Source organism: Exophiala xenobiotica (genome assembly GCF_000835505.1).
Source record: "Exophiala xenobiotica strain CBS 118157 unplaced genomic scaffold supercont1.5, whole genome shotgun sequence".
NCBI classification, from domain to species: domain Eukaryota; kingdom Fungi; phylum Ascomycota; class Eurotiomycetes; order Chaetothyriales; family Herpotrichiellaceae; genus Exophiala; species Exophiala xenobiotica.
In genome coordinates this window covers 1,169,244-1,185,452 of record NW_013562490.1, presented here as the reverse complement: position 1 = coordinate 1,185,452, position 16,209 = coordinate 1,169,244, and the positions used below count along the sequence as shown (strand labels likewise).

Genomic DNA, 16,209 nt, shown 5'->3' with positions numbered 1-16,209 from the left:
CCCGGCTGCAAGGTTTTTTTCACTCCATCAGCTCCATCAATGGAGAGGCCAAGAAGTTGTGGGTTACTCATCGTCAGCCCAGCAATCCTTCCTACCACTCATCTTCCTTCCACTCCCCTCCATCGGAGCCACAAGCTCATGGCACTCAATCAGGCTACAAAATCTCTTTCGAGATAAGCCAATGCCCAGACTTCTCCGGCGTCTTGGTACTGTATAGCCCACGGCAGGATGCTACAGAAGCAAATGGCGAATGTGTCTGTGCCGTGCCAAATGTGCCACTGCGGCAAAGCCTGTCGCACAGCCTGTGTGGCATTTGCTTCGAGATCTTCCTGAGGTTGATCGCCTGCTAACATTCGACTATATACACGCGACGCCGTCATGTTGGTGTAGGGTCCTTTCTCTGCTTTTTCTCCCTAATCAATTTGTCCATCCGTTTTGTCCTGGATAGCCCCCCCACAAATGTCTACTTCGGCGCACGACTACGGCTACGATGAGAAAGGTGTGGTCGAAGGAGGCAGGCCCCCACATATGATGGACGAAACGCCCATCGCTCGCGGCGTCCGCACTCATTCGTCTGACGATGAGGAGAATATCCGACGAGGCTCGCATTCTTCGTCTACTAACAGGAAGCAATCGGTCGTTGCGTCGCTGAAGGCCAACTACGGGCTCGCGGACGCGCCAACATATGCGGATAGCATCAAGGTATGTATCCTCCGACCTGTCGAAGAAACGCTGGGCAGTACGAGGAAGATTGTGTAGGCTGATGAATATTTACGTAGGTCGGATATGATAGTACCCATCGAAAATTGAAGCCTAGACATATCCAGCTCATTGGCATTGGTGGGACGATCGGGACGGCACTGTACGTCCAGATCGGACGCGGTCTGCTGAATGGAGGACCCGGGAGCTTGTTTTTGGCCTTTACGATTTGGTAAGTACATTCGTACTCTTCTTGTTTTTTTGCCCCGGTCGAAGAAGGCGTGTCTTCGCATATACGTGCTGTGTGTTTTTTGGTGTTCTCGCCTTCTCGAGAGGGATGCTGCGGCTCGGATCGTGGCAAGCTCGTATTCGAGGCAGAGGCTGGCCGAGAAACCGAGAAAAAAGGTCTTAGCGGCAAAGGCTTGTTGAGTGCTTCAACTTCTCGAAGCTTGAATCACTGCGGCGAGGCTTGTCTTGTATGCTTAGACACATCCATGCTTGGTCTCCCAAGAATGGCTGGGCAGGGAGCAGGGCAGGCTTCCATGCTTGCTCTTCACAACGGCGTTTGCGATATCTTCCCCAGCCCAGACTATTCCCATCGAACGTGCTCAAGCTTCTTAACGGACGCACACGCCAGAACTCGAACGCACTCTATGTCCCCGTTCTAAGCCCGAGACGCTGATGCTTTTGATAGGTGCACCTTCATCCTCTGCGTGACCAACTGCATGGCCGAGATGGTGACCTACCTTCCAATCTCTTCTCCATTCATCCGCTTCGCAGGCCGGTACGTCGACGAAGCGTTCGGTGTGGCTGCGGGGTACAACTTCTTCGTGTTTGAAGCCATGCTTGTGCCCTTCGAAATCGTCGCCTGCAACGTCATCATCCACTACTGGAGCGACGTCGTGCCGGCCGGCGGGATCATCGCCATCGTCATCGTCTGCTACGCCTTGATCAACCTCTTCGCGGTCCAATGGTACGGCGAATCCGAATTCTGGCTCGCCCTGGGTAAAGTCCTGCTCATCGTCGGACTGATCATATACACCTTCATCGTCATGCTCGGCGGCAATCCACTCGGCGACCGGTTCGGCTTCAGATACTGGAAGGACCCGGGCAGTTTCACGGAGCTGTACTACGGCGGCAGTCTGGGCCGGTTCCTGGGGTTCCTGCAGTGTCTGATCCAAGCGAGTTTCACCATCGCCGGGCCGGACTATGTGAGCATGGCGGCGGGCGAGGCCGAGAATCCGCGCAAGGTCCTGCCCAGGGCGTACAAGGCCGTCTTCTACCGGTTGACGACTTTCTTCATGCTGGGTTCCTTGTGCGTGGGCATCCTGGTGCCCTACAACGACGCCGAGTTGACCGAGGCCTTCTCGACGGGCAAGCCCGGCGCCGCGGCGAGTCCGTATGTCGTCAGCATGAACAGGCTCAGGATCCAGGTGTTGCCGCACATTGTCAATGCCATGGTTTTGGGCAGTGCGTTCTCTGCGGGGAATAGCTACGTGTACTGTGCGAGTCGGAGTCTGTTTGGCCTGGCGCTCGAGGGCAAGGCGCCGAGAATCTTTGCGCGGTGCACGAGGAACGGTGTGCCCATTTATTGTGTCGCGTTGGTCCTGTTGATAAGTTTGTTGAGCTTCTTGCAGGTCAGCAACAGCTCGGCCGTGGTCTTGGGTTGGTTTGTCAATTTGGTGAGTCTGAGTCTCAGTCTGAATCCTCCTCGAACCTATGTCAAAGATCCCATGTGGTATTGGGCGTGTCGTGCTGACCAGTCGCCGGTAGGTAACGGCGTCGCAACTGATCAACTTCGCCGTCATGTCGTTCACGTTCATCAAGTTCAAGAAGGCGCTCGAGGCACAGGGCATCGATCGCAACACGTTGCCTTACAAGTCGTGGTGGCAACCGTTCTCGGCGTACTACGCGCTCGTGGGTACCTTCATCATGACTTTCGTGGGAGGGTATACCGTGTTCTTGCCGGGCTTCTGGGACGTGCCGACCTTCTTCTTCAGTTACACGATGATCGGCGTGTTTCCCGTCCTGTTTGTCGGGTGGAAGTTCTTCAAGAAGACCAAGTGGTTGAAGCCCGAAGAGGTGGATCTCCGGAAGGATATGGATGAGCTCGAAGAGTATGAACGGGATTATGTGCCAAAGCCGCCGCGGTGAGTCATCCCCCTTTTCACTTTTCTATTTCTATCGGAGCTTGCGGGTGTGGGGAATGTTTGCTGACCGCTCATGTGATAGGAACACGTTCATGAAGTACTTTGACAAGGTATTCAGCTAGATTGCCACCTGGATTTGAACTAAGTTGGAGCTGTTTGGGCTGTACTGTGCACAGACGAGGAGCGTGTATAAGACGCGCAAAAGACAACTGAAAGAACAGCTCCCTTGGCATATATATTGAAAACGATGTGGGAGTGATACTGAGACTGGTTTAGGTTCTTGTAGCATGTGGGCTTGTATGACGCGCAAATCATGTAGATGTTTGGTACTCTGCGAAATTAAAGGCAAGGAAGTGATTCTGCGTCGAGCTATCTGGAAGACTCGGCTGTAACCTGGTCCATTCATCGCTAGTATTGCAAGTACAAGTCAGAGATCTCCACCGTTCCATCTTCACGGAATCGATGGAAATGAGTTCCTCGTCAGGAGATCCGAATCAACGGCCCTGTGTACCTTTTCGATTTCTTCCACGGCATATGGAGTAACTCCAAGCAAGGTAGAATGGAATTCTGGTAATGCACGAGGTGGTAAAGGGCTCGACGGGAAGTCAAGCTTGTTCCTGAGCAGCTCGGAGCCTTCACCTTCGATGCTGGTTATCACACAATCTTCCGTTATGGCAAGAACCCTCGTAGTTCTAGAAGCACAAGGGACCAACTAGCAGTGGCCAAAGGTAGATGGTCTTGCGCAAGTCTTTACTATTCTTCTCGTCCCGTCAGCCACAGCCATGGGGGGCAGGTTGGTGCCGTCGGGCCAAAGCATGCTGAATGGCTCTGCACATGGAGCGTGGTGGACTGTATATTGCCATGTTTCCTCGTCCTTCGGCTCTGCTGAACGTAATGTAGGCCGGTATGGAAGATCTGGGACTATCCCCAGTCCGAATGAGCTCCATAACCAGTTTGATATCGAGCTGGGACGCGTGGAAACGCAGTCGTCGCTAGCTGTTGCGTGGTGCGATGCATTCAAGCCGAATCTGCTCAATGGCCTATGCCAAAGTCTCCTGGAGAAGACTTGAACTCATCCATGTTTGCGTCTTGTCCCGAGCATGCGTGAAAGGACATTCCTAGAGTAGCGAAGTAAGATGAGACCCGGTTATCGGCCGTCGAAAGAGCTTGACTGGGGCGTTTCCCTCATTGATGAGTTCAAATCATGCGGGACACCACTGAAACTGTTGGACGGCCGTCGCTGCAGTAGCTGATGTGTCCAGTCAACACTGGGGATGCGCTGGATGTGCAGCTCGAGGTGCAGAACAGAGATTGAGCCAAACCTGCAACCGCAAATATGGGCTTTAGGAGGACACCCCATCAGTTTCTGATACGCCTGCTGCATTGGCTGTACCATGGCTTCATAACGGGCGCTCTGTTGTTATGCCTTTTCAGCAATAACTTTCGTGATCCCTTTTCACACCGCTTCATCCATAATCTCGCTCTTCCTTCTTCCACCGAGCCACGCCCCGGGCGGTGGCTGCAATAACCCATCAACCTCTTCCGCGATTTGATCTCTTCTCTGTTCGGCGGCTAGGCGTTCTTCCTGCTCCTTCTCCGATTCATTGCGCGTACCCACGTCAGCGGCATTGGCGTAGTTTCCTGCGCCTCCTCGTCCGGGATGCACAAAGTACAAATTTGTCGGGCTGGGATTTCTACTGCCACTCGCACTCAGGCTCACGGGTAGACTTGGACTTCGTTTCGGTGGCGCGATCTCGTTGGTCAATGTGTAATTCCCTGCGCCGCCGCGACCGACGGATAAGAACTGCGCAGAAGATTGGCGCGCGTGTTTGTTCACTGCTTTGTCGGTATTGATGTTCTCCAGCTTCGCGGCCGCTTTGCGACGATCGGACAGGGAGGTCTGCTTGATACTCTGGGCTTCGAGGTCAAGATCCGATGACTTTGCGGGTTTGAGATCCGTCTGCCATGTGAAGTTGCCTGCCCCGCCGCGGCCGGTGCGCACATATGGCCCGTAGGCGGAGGAGTTGGAAATCGAGGACATGGGGCTCAGAGAGTTCGATCTCGAGGGAGACGTGGCATGTGAGGAGTCGGATATCGAATGCGAGTCGTCGTGGTGACGGTATGGAGAGTCTGAGGTGACGGGGGAGACTGATGAGGCATACGAGTCCAGCAGCCAGGCCGCCCAGGATTGTTGTGTTGCCATCCTGACGGTTAAGGTCTGCTGGGGTTTTCTGGGCCGCCGACGCAGGGCCTAGTGCAGTGAAACAGGTCGCTGCGATGCGGGGTTGGTACTACGAGACACACTGGTTGTGATCGCTATAGTTCTGGTGTCAAGACTTGGTACTCAAATGCGAAAGAAGGAGAAACAGCAGTTATTCAAACAATGAGACATTCTTCAAGGCTATTGTTGACTGTCCGGCGCCATAGCGGACTGATCACCCCGTGCGATAGGGGGAGTGGATGTCCGCAAGGTGATCTTAGCGAAATGCGACCAAATCTTCGAGCAAGCCACCTCGAAAAAAGGGCAATGAGCGACTGCAGCCGTCACAGGTAACGAGAAAAAGTCCGACCACAAAAGCAGGTGCCGTAGTATCCGTATATCATTGCTACGATAGTTCGATGTTGATGTACTAGTCACCGGACAGACCTTCCAATAGATACAATGTCAGGCACGGAGTACCTGCGTAGCCCTGAGTAAGCGCATAGGCAACCCTATCCACATCTGGACGGGATGACCATTGAGGCTTTCTGGAATAAGAGGAACATCTATATTAATACAAGGCTGAAAATGATATAGGAATAAGGCGACCAGGTCCTGAGTTCGGAATGAGAGTCGAATTCATGCCTTTCTTGTCATTTGCGAAGTCGGACAACTCTCGATTCGATGGTGCCTGTGCTCTGGTATGAGAGAAAACAAAGTGTACGGATCATAACCCTTCCTCGCTGTCTGGGCTACTGTACCGTGGGGCTAACTGTAGGAGTCCACGAAGCAAGGTAGACGGAGTATACCCCTGGCGCATTCGTTCTGTGGGTTTTATATCTGTTCTGTTGCATGGCAGAAGATGGCTCACCATCAGCATAAGGTAGACTGTCAGCGTACCTTAGTCTGGCGTCAAGACGAGCGAGTCCGTGTCCTCCATTTCGAATCCCCTCCTCAGCACAATTGCAAAAGATTACAATTGTGAAAGCTTCTCGGCAGATCCTGTGCCGATTCACCACCTCGGCATCAAAAGGAGTTCTGACAGGGGGCTAGCTGTCAACTGTACCACACAGTAAACCCTTGAAAGGTTGTTATCAGTAAGCGAAAGATGATAAGGTAACACAGGAGATAGCAGAGGTGGGTGAGAGGCGAACTAGAGCCTTGGAAGCGGCTCAATCAGTCCGATCACGGAGACCAAGTAGCTGTGGCTCCTCACTTTGTAGCCGAGGAAGAATACTCTGTGCCTTTCAGTGGGTGTCCTTGCCATGTTCGAGGCCTTGAGGATTCACAACAACAAAAGAATAATTCTTTTGGTTGATCGAGCACAGACTCCGACCGGGTTACCAGCCAAGTGCCAGCAAGATGCCTGCGAAGCTGGGGGAGTCTAGCCTAACTCAGGCTCGCCTGAAACCCCGCCCTTTAGTGCCATCAGATGCAACAGACACGAGTTCGGGGCGGCAAAGATGGTTGTTTGGGGCTTGACTTTGACCTTGACAGAAGAGGCGTGAGGAGGCACCAGGCTAAGCGTCCGTCGATAATCGAAACCGCCATGATGCGCCTGATTCTGAATACGAGTCGGCCCCCATCCTGCCATTCGGTGTCGTAACAAGGCCCTCTTGTTTGGTCTCACCTTCAACATCCAAAAAAATATTTGGAGGGATCATCAATGATTGTCGCTTTTCCTCCAGGCCACGCGGATCGGGCGGTCCTTTTCTGGGAGAGCTTCTGATTTGTCAAATATTCTCCATACTGTGCGCTCCATAGGTACCTGTGTGTTCGGAGACGATATCCTTCTCGTCGAATACTGGTCTATTTGAGTACGGACCATCATTGTCTTGAACCATCGACCTGGACTCGAGCAGCTTCCGTGCCGTCTCCAGATCTATTGGAACCGATGACGCAGTTATTGGTCCCGGCCTGACCAAGTAAAGAAGCTGACTGCGCCCATAAAGATACGAGTACTGGGGGTAACTACCCAGAGCACGCCAGAGACCACGGGACCAGGCGGTATCTTGCGCAGGTGTCTGCGGCAAGCCTATGACGGCATTGTGGACTCGACAGTGCGTGATTTTGCTGCCTCGCGCAATCAGGCGACCTTAGCAGCTGCCAGTCACAGTGGCCAGTGGGTGACCAGTGCCTCAAGGCTTTAAGGTGCTTAGCTTTACACAGCAAGTTGCCTTAGTTCCGTACCTTGCTGCACCTGTTCGCATACAGTTTGGCGGACGGCTTCGGCATGGTGCAAGATGGTCTTTGGTTTGACGGATTCCATGCTCGCCACCTGCTTGGCCTTCTCCACACGACTCCAAAAGCCACGACATCGAGGTCCTGCCGCTGCCGCACACGGGCGATATGCTTGTCGCGACCTGCCATGTCCTGCCTGCCGCTGCGCTTAGATACTGGGTCAATCCTTTCCAGGCCCCAAGGAACACCGAAACCAATTGGGCAGTGGGCACAGAATTGTAGTGGGTTAGCTACTCGTACCAATGGGTATATCATACGGCAAAGCTACCTGTAGATGTTTGATTCGCGGAGTCCGACGTAGAATACCTTAGGTACTGCAGTGGTTGCCGGTATGCCTATCACTACCTGAGGCGGTAACAGTGGGGGGAGGATTGATACTTGATTCCTTTGCTGTCCCGGCCATCATTTACCAGGTTCCAGGTATGGGCTTGCCTGCTTTTTCTCATACGCCACTTCTGGAAGGTCTGGCCCATTGATTCATACGTCGTATCCGAGTCTGAGCATTGTTTATCGGGTATTTGCCTTCGTGAGACGGGTTGCTCGACGTCCGTGCCGTCGTGAGGGGACCATATTGGTTTGGCGCTTCGAAGCCAGTCAGGTTTTAGTCAGGTACAAAGCGAGACTGATGGCGTCTTTTCTGCCGCCACGCTGGGATTCGATTTGAAGCAGCCACAGTAGTCGTATGTAGCATGAACCCATGACCTGGTCTTGACACTCCAAAACTGCCCCATGCTTCGTATGCTCGTGCCCTGTCCTGTTCATCACCCATGAGTGCCATGCCACCCATGCTTGCCGTGATCCATCATCAAATCTGACCCGGCTCATCGACATCTGGCTGGTCAATTGTACCATAGTATATGGGGTCGCATTTGGCCGTACTACTACGTATACTCCGTACTGCTATGTACGTAGTAACCTTTCTGACCGCAGCCTGCTTCATCCTTCTTCATCCTTCTCTCTTTGTTTTGCGAGTGCTTATCGCTGCAAAAACGTCAATCTCTCCTGACGCTCTCTCCGCTGAAACCGTCGCCAATAGCCACGCCCCAAGCTGAGAGACGATAACCAATTTCCTGCAAACGCTTAGGCCCAGGCACGGCCTGACCCCGCAGCGAGCGAAGCAAGGAACCAGTCAAAGGTCCAGAGGCCGTGGAAGTCAGAAGACAGACGACGCCAGGCGGAACAAGTTTAGCTTCTCCTTCTGGCACGAGGAGCAACTTGACTGGACTGTGACTGGAATCGGCGCGATCAGCAGGTGCATGGATGTCCATCTGGATTAATTTTGGCCCTTGACCAGAAAAAAAAAGTGTCCAGCTCGCAGCTCCTCTTTTTGTCCTTGTCCGTTCATCTCTCCACAGCCACACAACCACGCTCTCCCGAGGACAACCACCGAACCGCGAATCCACACAACCTGTTCCGCACTCCCACACTCCTACAACCACGGTTCACACATTATTCTGTTCCTGAGACTCTTCTCCTTCCCATCAACTCAAGACTCGGTACCAGAAACTGCAGCCCCCAGTTTCCTCGACTCGCTTCTATTGTATCCATCCTTACTCCGTACCAGTCAACAAACACAGAAAGCAAACCCCTCGCGCTCCATCTATTCCCCGGTGCCTGGCCCATCTAACCCCCACCACACTATTCGCCTTGACTGCTGCCATCTCCTGACGGCTCTCAGGTTTCAAGACTACAAAAAGTTTTGGACTCGGGAGTCGTCTGATAACTTCCTCAATTATTCTTGCACAATAATGGCGTCCTCAAAGGTGAGCGAAAGGACACGCCTGGCCCATTCTCGACTTAAAGCCCGTGCTGACTTTAGTTCTAAACAAAGGATCAACCATCTTCTCGTCCTGCCTCGGGCAGCTTTTCGAGGCCCTCGTCTACCACGGCCCGACAGCATTCCCACTCCATCTCCTTGGCTCCTACGAACCCTTCTCACCGAGTCAATCGTCGAAAGAGTGTCATCACTTCCACAACTGCTCAGGCTGCGATTGCTGCGGCATTGAGGGAACAAGGAGACGCGTCGGTCATGCCGTTGCACAATCATCGAAGGAGCCTGGGCTCGAGAAAGACTATGGAATCACAATCGATGAGTGCTAGACCCAGTATGCACTCCTACTTCCATGGGACTTCTGGCAATCGCAGCGGTCAAGACAACGAAGCCCTCGAGGACAACTCACAAGATGAGGATCTGGCACATTCGTCCAAGAGCATGAGCACCAAGCCTAGAAACAGGAGGGCAAGTGACGGTTCATACTTGATCAAGGGCGAGGGTAAAAAGTCGGGAGCTGAGCTTCGCTGCGATACCTGCGGCAAGGGATACAAACACAGCAGCTGTCTTACCAAGCATCTGTAGGGTCTACCCTGACAGTTGACCCGACCTGTACTGACGGAGTCTAGGTGGGAGCATGATCCAGCTTGGGCAGTCACCTCCAAACTGCTCATCTCCAAGCATCAGCAGGTCCAGCTTTTGGAAGCTGCTTCGGTTCTGTGCAACATGAACACGGAGAATTTGCCAACGGCTCACTCCGACATTGAGGCGTCTGCCATCGACCCGAGTGAGGGATCTTCTGCATCCCCAGGCTTCTCCTCGTCCGAGATGCACGACGAGGTCAGCTCGGTTGAGACAACACCACCTCCCATGAGCGAAGCTGCCTACCCGGTCCCTGACACTAAGCGTTTCAGTGTCAGCAGCAACGGGTTCTCTCGCTCATACCGCTCGGTCCCGTCAAGCTCCTATACCGAAAGCGTTCTGTCTCCTGGCCTTCCACCACACAGGTTCTCCGGGGTAGACTTCCGCCCCAGCACATCTGGCACCGATGATGGCACTCTTGCAGCAGCCACGGCCGGCCTCACTTTCAGTGGGACACCTCGCACGAAACCCACCTATTTGGGCTCTGATGTGCCGCCTGTACCACCACTGCCACAACAGTACCAGTCTTTCAACAGCAAATCGTCTGACAGTACATTGACAAACGTATATAATCCCTTGTTGCAGTTGCATCCTCCTACCTTGACCCAAAACGTTTCCGATGAGCGCGGTTACCGCGAAAGCAACGACGACAAAGACATCAACATGGAGGATGAAGAGATGTTCAAGATGGAGGAATAAGGCTGACCATGCTACAAATTCGACAACTGAGAGTTTCCGTCGCTTATGACGACCAAATGTTTCCTACATTCTTTCACCAGACGAATTCTTTGGAGGATTAAGCGGCATATTTTCTATGTATCTTTTGGGGTGCTACAAGAAAACAGAGACAGAAAATTACCAGCCCAGGCTCCGCGGACAGATCCTGAAAGCACCGATGAGTTGACTCGTACTACAAGACGCAGTCGACGAGGTTAAAGTGAGTGGGACTGTCTTGGTCTTTGCGTTGAGCAGGCGTCACAATATGTTATCACGAATTGGAGTTATCGGCTATTTGCAGGAAAGCTACAAGGCATAGCAAGCCAATTTCAGTAGGATGAAATGATATTGGAATCCATCATTGAAGGACCGAGAAGAGGCACGTCCAGTTACATGCAGGGGAAGAGAGGAGAAAGGAAAACGTTACATGGCTTCCCCTGTCTCACCCATGTTTCTGTAGGAACTTTTCTGGCCTTTGAGTTTTTGGGACTTTTGGCTTTCTTGACTGTTGATGTTTTGTGATGGCCGTCAACCGCGCTTTGATCAGCACGATTGGCATTCGGTAGCGTAGTGATTGTCGGTTTTCCACTTTTGAGTCTTGGTACGGGCTCGCCGGCGGAGTCCATCTGCGTCACGCTGATCAGGGACGGCGGAGCTCCAGTTCGTTCAGGAGTGGGAACTGTACCAGTATCTTACACAGGGTCTAGACGATGGCGACATATCTTGAGATCGATGATCACGCTTGGATGTTATTGATGTTCTCTGTCATCTTGAGCTTGACTCCGGCGAGTTGTATTGAGATCTACAAGTTGTGGACTCCCTCGCTAAAGCACCTACCTAGGTACTTATATTTGTTGGCGAGGCTGTGGTTCCGAGCTCATCATGCTTGGCTAATTTTCAGATTTGAGCTGGCCACTGCTGGCTTACTCGTCTCGTGACACTGTACTGTAGGTGTGTTTATAGTCTTCAGATATGACGGCTCGCTCAACAAGCAGAGGATATACCTGTGGTGAGGTGTTCGGCGAGAAAAGCTCACGAAAAGAGCTATCATATCGAAAGGAACAAATCCTTTGACCAATCACAATTGAATATGCTAAGTTACTGCTCTCGGTTCGAAATTTCAATCACTTTCTTAGATAGATTCTTTTTGTTCGGCCAAACCATCCAGTCATTCTTGGATTGTGCTCAATGTACAAGCGACACTGGACCATCGTACTCAGGAGCCGGTGAATACCATGGATTTACCATGGACTGCATGACGCGGGCGGAACTCAACCACTCACGCGAGAGCCTAGCTACCTAGCTACTGCTCGTTCAACCATTTGTACACCACACGCAGATCTTTCCCGGCGTATCTCGGATCACTTGCGACTTCTTCCAACGTCTTCAGCGTCTCGATGGACAGTAAAGGTTTTGCACCGGCCATCTTGGCCAACTGCACGCCCAACTTTAGATCTTTCTGGCCGAGCTCGATCCGGAACCTTCCATTATAGTCGTTGTTCGCTGCTCCGCCGGGGGTGATGCCAGGCACAGGGTTGTTCTTGGACGTGATCCAACTCTGACCACTGCTGGAGTTTATTGTATCGATCAGCTCCTCCATATTGAGATTCAGCTTGGCTCCGATGTTCAGCGCCTCGCTGGCAACCAGCACTTGGGTGATGGACATGTAGTTGTTGATGGTTTTGAAGGCCGTGCCGGACCCGACGTCGCCGCACCGTCGCATGCTGGTACCCATGTATGCGAGCAGTGGCTTGATCTTGGGAAACAGAGACTCGTCGCATCCGACCATGATGGTGAGGGTACCCGCCTTAGCACCTATGGGTCCGCCGGAGATAGGGGCATCGAGGAACCTGAGTCCGCATTGCGAGGAGGCGTCGCGGATCTTGTTGATGATCTCGAGACTCATGGTGCCGCATTCCATGGCGATTTTGGGCTGCGAAGAAGCGCGGGATTGTTGCTTGACGCCGGCGAGGATGCCGGTCGATGGGTCCAGATAGACGCTGTCGCATGCTGCGTCGTTTGGAAGGACAGTGATGATGGTGTCCTGGCACGCCACGGAGTATAAGTATAAGTACTTATTATATGTCTTGTGTTGCGAACTTTGAGTGACTAAGGTAAAGTACCTACAGCTTGTTGAATGGCTTCGGATCCGCTCTTCGCAACGACTACGGGCCCAGAGTCTTTCATTTGCTCTTGGAACCTGGATATTGCTGCCTCGGACACATCGCATACCACGAGGGTCTTTTCTTTGGGCATTTTGGTCCGCAGATTGACGGCCATGTTGTAGCCCATGACGCCGAGGCCTGAGCTTTTTGTTAGTTGACGTTGTCTAAATCTTGGGAGCGAAGATGGGGCATGCCTATAAAAGCCACGGCATTCTCTTGGCCTGACATTTTATCGTTTTCTTGCTTCCTTGGACGAATGCTATATGCAAGCCATGTACGGATAAAGTGTTAGACCGCGAGTGCCGTTTCTTTGTCTTGCACCGGGTACTGGGAGTTCAGTTGGTTTCAGCTCGCATAGATCCTACCTATTGTTCACATGAGGCAATCGAAAGATGGACCTAGATCTCCGTGTCCGAACACTCGAGATGACAGAATTCCGCTCTCTCCAGCTTTTCTCCTATAGCGGGACAACTTGGAGGCAAGGCCGATGCCCCGGTCGTTCCATGGTGAGGAGAAGTTGTACTGCCATTCTCCGCATACAGGTTGGCCTCGGCAAGGTCTAAGGCTGTTGTTGGGTACCTGACTTAGTACCCTGAAGCGCGTGAGCAGAGCAGGCGGATAGACTAGGCTTCATGTCGCGGCTTGCGAGGTTCTGCGTCAGCTTATCATGTGTGCTGCCTAGCTGATATCATCTCGTGCGGCGTCGATGAGAAGTTGCTCACAGATACCGAGGTACATAGGGGAGTGTGAATATTAAAGCAAAGCTGCACTAATGCACATCCTGCTTCGCCGGAACAATCTGTCCCGAGCCTCGCCTGGCTTGCGCTCTCCTGTGCTCGACTGCTCTTGTCGTCATATCGCGTACAGTGCTTTATGGTCGTTGCTGGACACACGACCTTAATCCCTTTACTGTCATTTCATTCGGATTCTTTGTCCTCGTCTTCTCATCAATCGCGTCGGTCCAGATCACATTGGTGTTTCCCGTGGAGGAAAAAGGAGAGAGGGACAGCACGTTGCAGAAGGCAGCAGCGTTCTTTGGGAGCCGTGCTGATGACAATGCCTCTCACGGCAGCCGAGATTCTCGCACATCCTGCATACAATACCGTGAACTGGGATCTACCGCCGACGAAGAAGGGGAGATGTGAAGTCGCGAAGGGCCGGAGTGGTGGGCCGTTCAAGATCCATTATGAGATCCATGGGACGGGGGATGTTAAGCTTGTGGTGAGTACTTGTTCTTTTTGCATGATGCTGTACGATTGTATCGAGTCCGTTCGAGGAAGGGGGAGGTTGCATCGACGGTCTGCAATGTTGGCGGAAGCCCAGACGACACCGGATATCGGTTGATATGACTGTGTGCTTCCCTGGCGGCGGCGGCGGCGGAAGACGTGGCCTTTTGAAAGCAACTGGATAACAGCTGCTACCTGCTGCTTGCCTAGCACAAGTCCAATCGCCTTCAAGAGCATGGTTTCATGAGGATACCCTCGAACCATCTCCACTACATGCCGTCTCTTTTCTGGTTTATCCGTTCTAACTCATCTGTGCAGTGGATAATGGGCCTCGGCGCCTACTGCACGGCCTGGAAACGCCAGACCAAATACTTCGGCCATCAACGTTCGTCTCAATATTCCTCGCTGGTCTACGACAACCGGGGCATGGGATCAAGCGACAAGCCGAGCTGTCGATACTCGACGTCGGAAATGGCCAAAGACGCAATCGACCTGCTACGACATATCGGCTGGCTCCCTCCGTCGTCATCATCATCGTCAACATCTTCGACACCCACACGAGATCTACACGTCGTAGGTGTCAGCATGGGTGGCATGATCGCCCAAGAAGTCGCGCTCCTCATCCCGCAACACATCGCATCCCTCAGCCTCGTGTCGACCGCGCCTCGACTCGTCCGCACCGTCCCCTTTATCGAGAATCTCCGCCAACGGATCAACATGTTCATCCCGCGCGACATCGACGTGCAACTCGACGAGATCGCGCACAGGCTCTTCTCCGACGAATTCCTCAAGCAGCCAGACACAGAACAACCCGCCGACTCGGGGCTGAACTATCCGACGATCCGCGACCGTTTCGCCGCGGGTGAACTCGACAAGCGTCTTGACAGAGAAGGCTTCACGAGGAAAGGATTCATATTGCAAGCGATCGCGGCAGGCTGGCATCACAAGAGTGCCAAGCAAATAGCGCAGATCGCTGAGCAAGTTGGACGAGAGAGGATCGCCGTGCTGCATGGCACGTATGATCGCATGATCACGTTTTATCATGCGGAGATGTTGAAGGAGCAGCTCGGCGAGGGCATTCATTATAAGGTGTGGGAAGGCAAGGGCCATGTGTTGATGTGGGAGGAGGAAGACGAGTTCAATGCGTTTCTGGAAGACTTGTTCAAGAGATGTGGAGGGTCGAGTCGGTAGCATCGCATCTGCCTGTGATTGATAAGACCATCATGGGGATCGTGGAAATGGAGTTTGATGATTACCTACTTTAGATAGACACACGGAAGCGTGCATTGGTTGTGTTGTACATTATATAGACATGGGTTGGGTACGGTCATCGAATCACCAAGGCCTCTGCTTGAGGATTCTGTACCTCCGGTCGTCGAGCATCAAGAATCTCCTGAACAATATACCTCAGATCCTTGCTGCGACAGTCTCTCCGCCCACTACGGCTATCCTCGACAAGGTAGCCAGATTCTTCATCGTCTTCGAGAGGAGATGTTTAGACAATCAGTGGACCCCCTCAGTCTCTTCGATGTCCGCATATAAACAAAATGACAGAGATCATGCTTCCACTCTTGAAGATCAGCCCGTAACTCCAGCGCTATGCCCCAAAAATTGCAAATCGAGCTCGGCCGCCCGCTCAATGCACCCTGCTCCAACTCGAGTTCTGCCTTGCGAATCTTCAGGTGCAGTTTGTCGACACGTTTGATCGACGCGGCTGAGGTAAAGTCTTCGCCTCCGCGTATTGAGTTATTCTAGTATCGCTCTCATCCTCCTCTTTCTAGAAACTCTTTCGCTTCATTAACTTTACTTGCAAGATACGGACTCCCGCCTCGATCGGGATGATTCGCCAGCATCAATGCTCTGTGGTTTTTCCGAATCTTCTCCTTCGATAACGTTCGATCGCTCAGGTCGAGGATCAAGGATGCTTCCTTTTTCGTCATTTTCGGTTCGAAGCCGCCTTTGTAGAATGCTTTGCCGAGAGCATTCACAGCGTTTGGATTGCGCCAGCGGCGGAAAGCGACCAGACCGGCGCGGCCCTAACATCAACTGTTAGTATTGTGATCAACGGTAAAGAGAGTAGCTGGCAAGGAAGACATACAAAGAAAGCTGCGGCGGCGATGCCCACGCCGACGGCAACGGTTGATGCCATCTGGAGGTTTGAAAGCAGTCGAGAAAGATATTGCGTGTAGAAGACGGGAATGTCGCGTGGTGTCGTAAGAGGATGAAAGCCTCACAGGCACAGTGTCGTCGTTGTCGAACTGGAAGGAGTTGCAGGCTGCGTCGACCTTTCGAGAATGATGGTGACTTTTTGCTCAGGAAGATCGCCTCGCCTGGAGGTTTGGCGAGACCTTTGATTGGCTTCTCGGCTGATCACCGGTTCAGAGAAATCTTGGCATAA

The 16,209-nt window shown here is 52.7% G+C and overlaps 6 protein-coding genes across 6 annotated transcripts; 3 read left to right on the top strand and 3 right to left on the bottom strand.

The window, feature by feature from the left end:
• The first annotated feature begins 267 nt into the window (after window positions 1-267).
• Window positions 268-3,252, top strand: PV05_08169 (uncharacterized protein). The gene is made up of 5 exons (XM_013457669.1): window positions 268-702; window positions 780-931; window positions 1,394-2,381; window positions 2,473-2,849; window positions 2,932-3,252. The coding sequence occupies exons 1-5, from the start codon at window positions 460-462 to the stop codon at window positions 2,969-2,971; spliced, it is 1,800 nt and encodes a 599-aa protein (XP_013313123.1). The 5' UTR covers window positions 268-459; the 3' UTR covers window positions 2,972-3,252.
• PV05_08168 (uncharacterized protein) lies at window positions 3,179-5,393 on the bottom strand. Its single transcript, XM_013457668.1, has one exon. The coding sequence runs from the start codon at window positions 5,050-5,052 to the stop codon at window positions 4,306-4,308; it is 747 nt and encodes a 248-aa protein (XP_013313122.1). The 5' UTR covers window positions 5,053-5,393; the 3' UTR covers window positions 3,179-4,305.
• Window positions 5,394-8,166: 2,773 nt separating this feature from the next.
• On the top strand, window positions 8,167-11,146 carry PV05_08167 (uncharacterized protein). Its single transcript, XM_013457667.1, has 3 exons — window positions 8,167-9,053; window positions 9,122-9,642; window positions 9,691-11,146. Exons 1-3 carry the CDS (start codon window positions 9,039-9,041, stop codon window positions 10,400-10,402), a joined length of 1,248 nt encoding a protein of 415 aa, XP_013313121.1. The 5' UTR covers window positions 8,167-9,038; the 3' UTR covers window positions 10,403-11,146.
• Window positions 11,147-11,574: 428 nt separating this feature from the next.
• Window positions 11,575-13,166, bottom strand: PV05_08166 (uncharacterized protein). Its single transcript, XM_013457666.1, has 3 exons — window positions 12,780-13,166; window positions 12,548-12,723; window positions 11,575-12,464 (listed from the first exon to the last, which is right to left on the bottom strand). Exons 1-3 carry the CDS (start codon window positions 12,811-12,813, stop codon window positions 11,724-11,726), a joined length of 951 nt encoding a protein of 316 aa, XP_013313120.1. The 5' UTR covers window positions 12,814-13,166; the 3' UTR covers window positions 11,575-11,723.
• A 264-nt stretch (window positions 13,167-13,430) lies between these two features.
• PV05_08165 (uncharacterized protein) lies at window positions 13,431-15,212 on the top strand. Its single transcript, XM_013457665.1, has 2 exons — window positions 13,431-13,806; window positions 14,130-15,212. Exons 1-2 carry the CDS (start codon window positions 13,459-13,461, stop codon window positions 15,000-15,002), a joined length of 1,221 nt encoding a protein of 406 aa, XP_013313119.1. The 5' UTR covers window positions 13,431-13,458; the 3' UTR covers window positions 15,003-15,212.
• Window positions 15,042-16,091, bottom strand: PV05_08164 (mitochondrial import inner membrane translocase subunit tim14). The gene is made up of 2 exons (XM_013457664.1): window positions 15,910-16,091; window positions 15,042-15,847 (listed from the first exon to the last, which is right to left on the bottom strand). Exons 1-2 carry the CDS (start codon window positions 15,958-15,960, stop codon window positions 15,575-15,577), a joined length of 324 nt encoding a protein of 107 aa, XP_013313118.1. The 5' UTR covers window positions 15,961-16,091; the 3' UTR covers window positions 15,042-15,574.
• Between the last annotated feature and the right edge of the window lie 118 nt (window positions 16,092-16,209).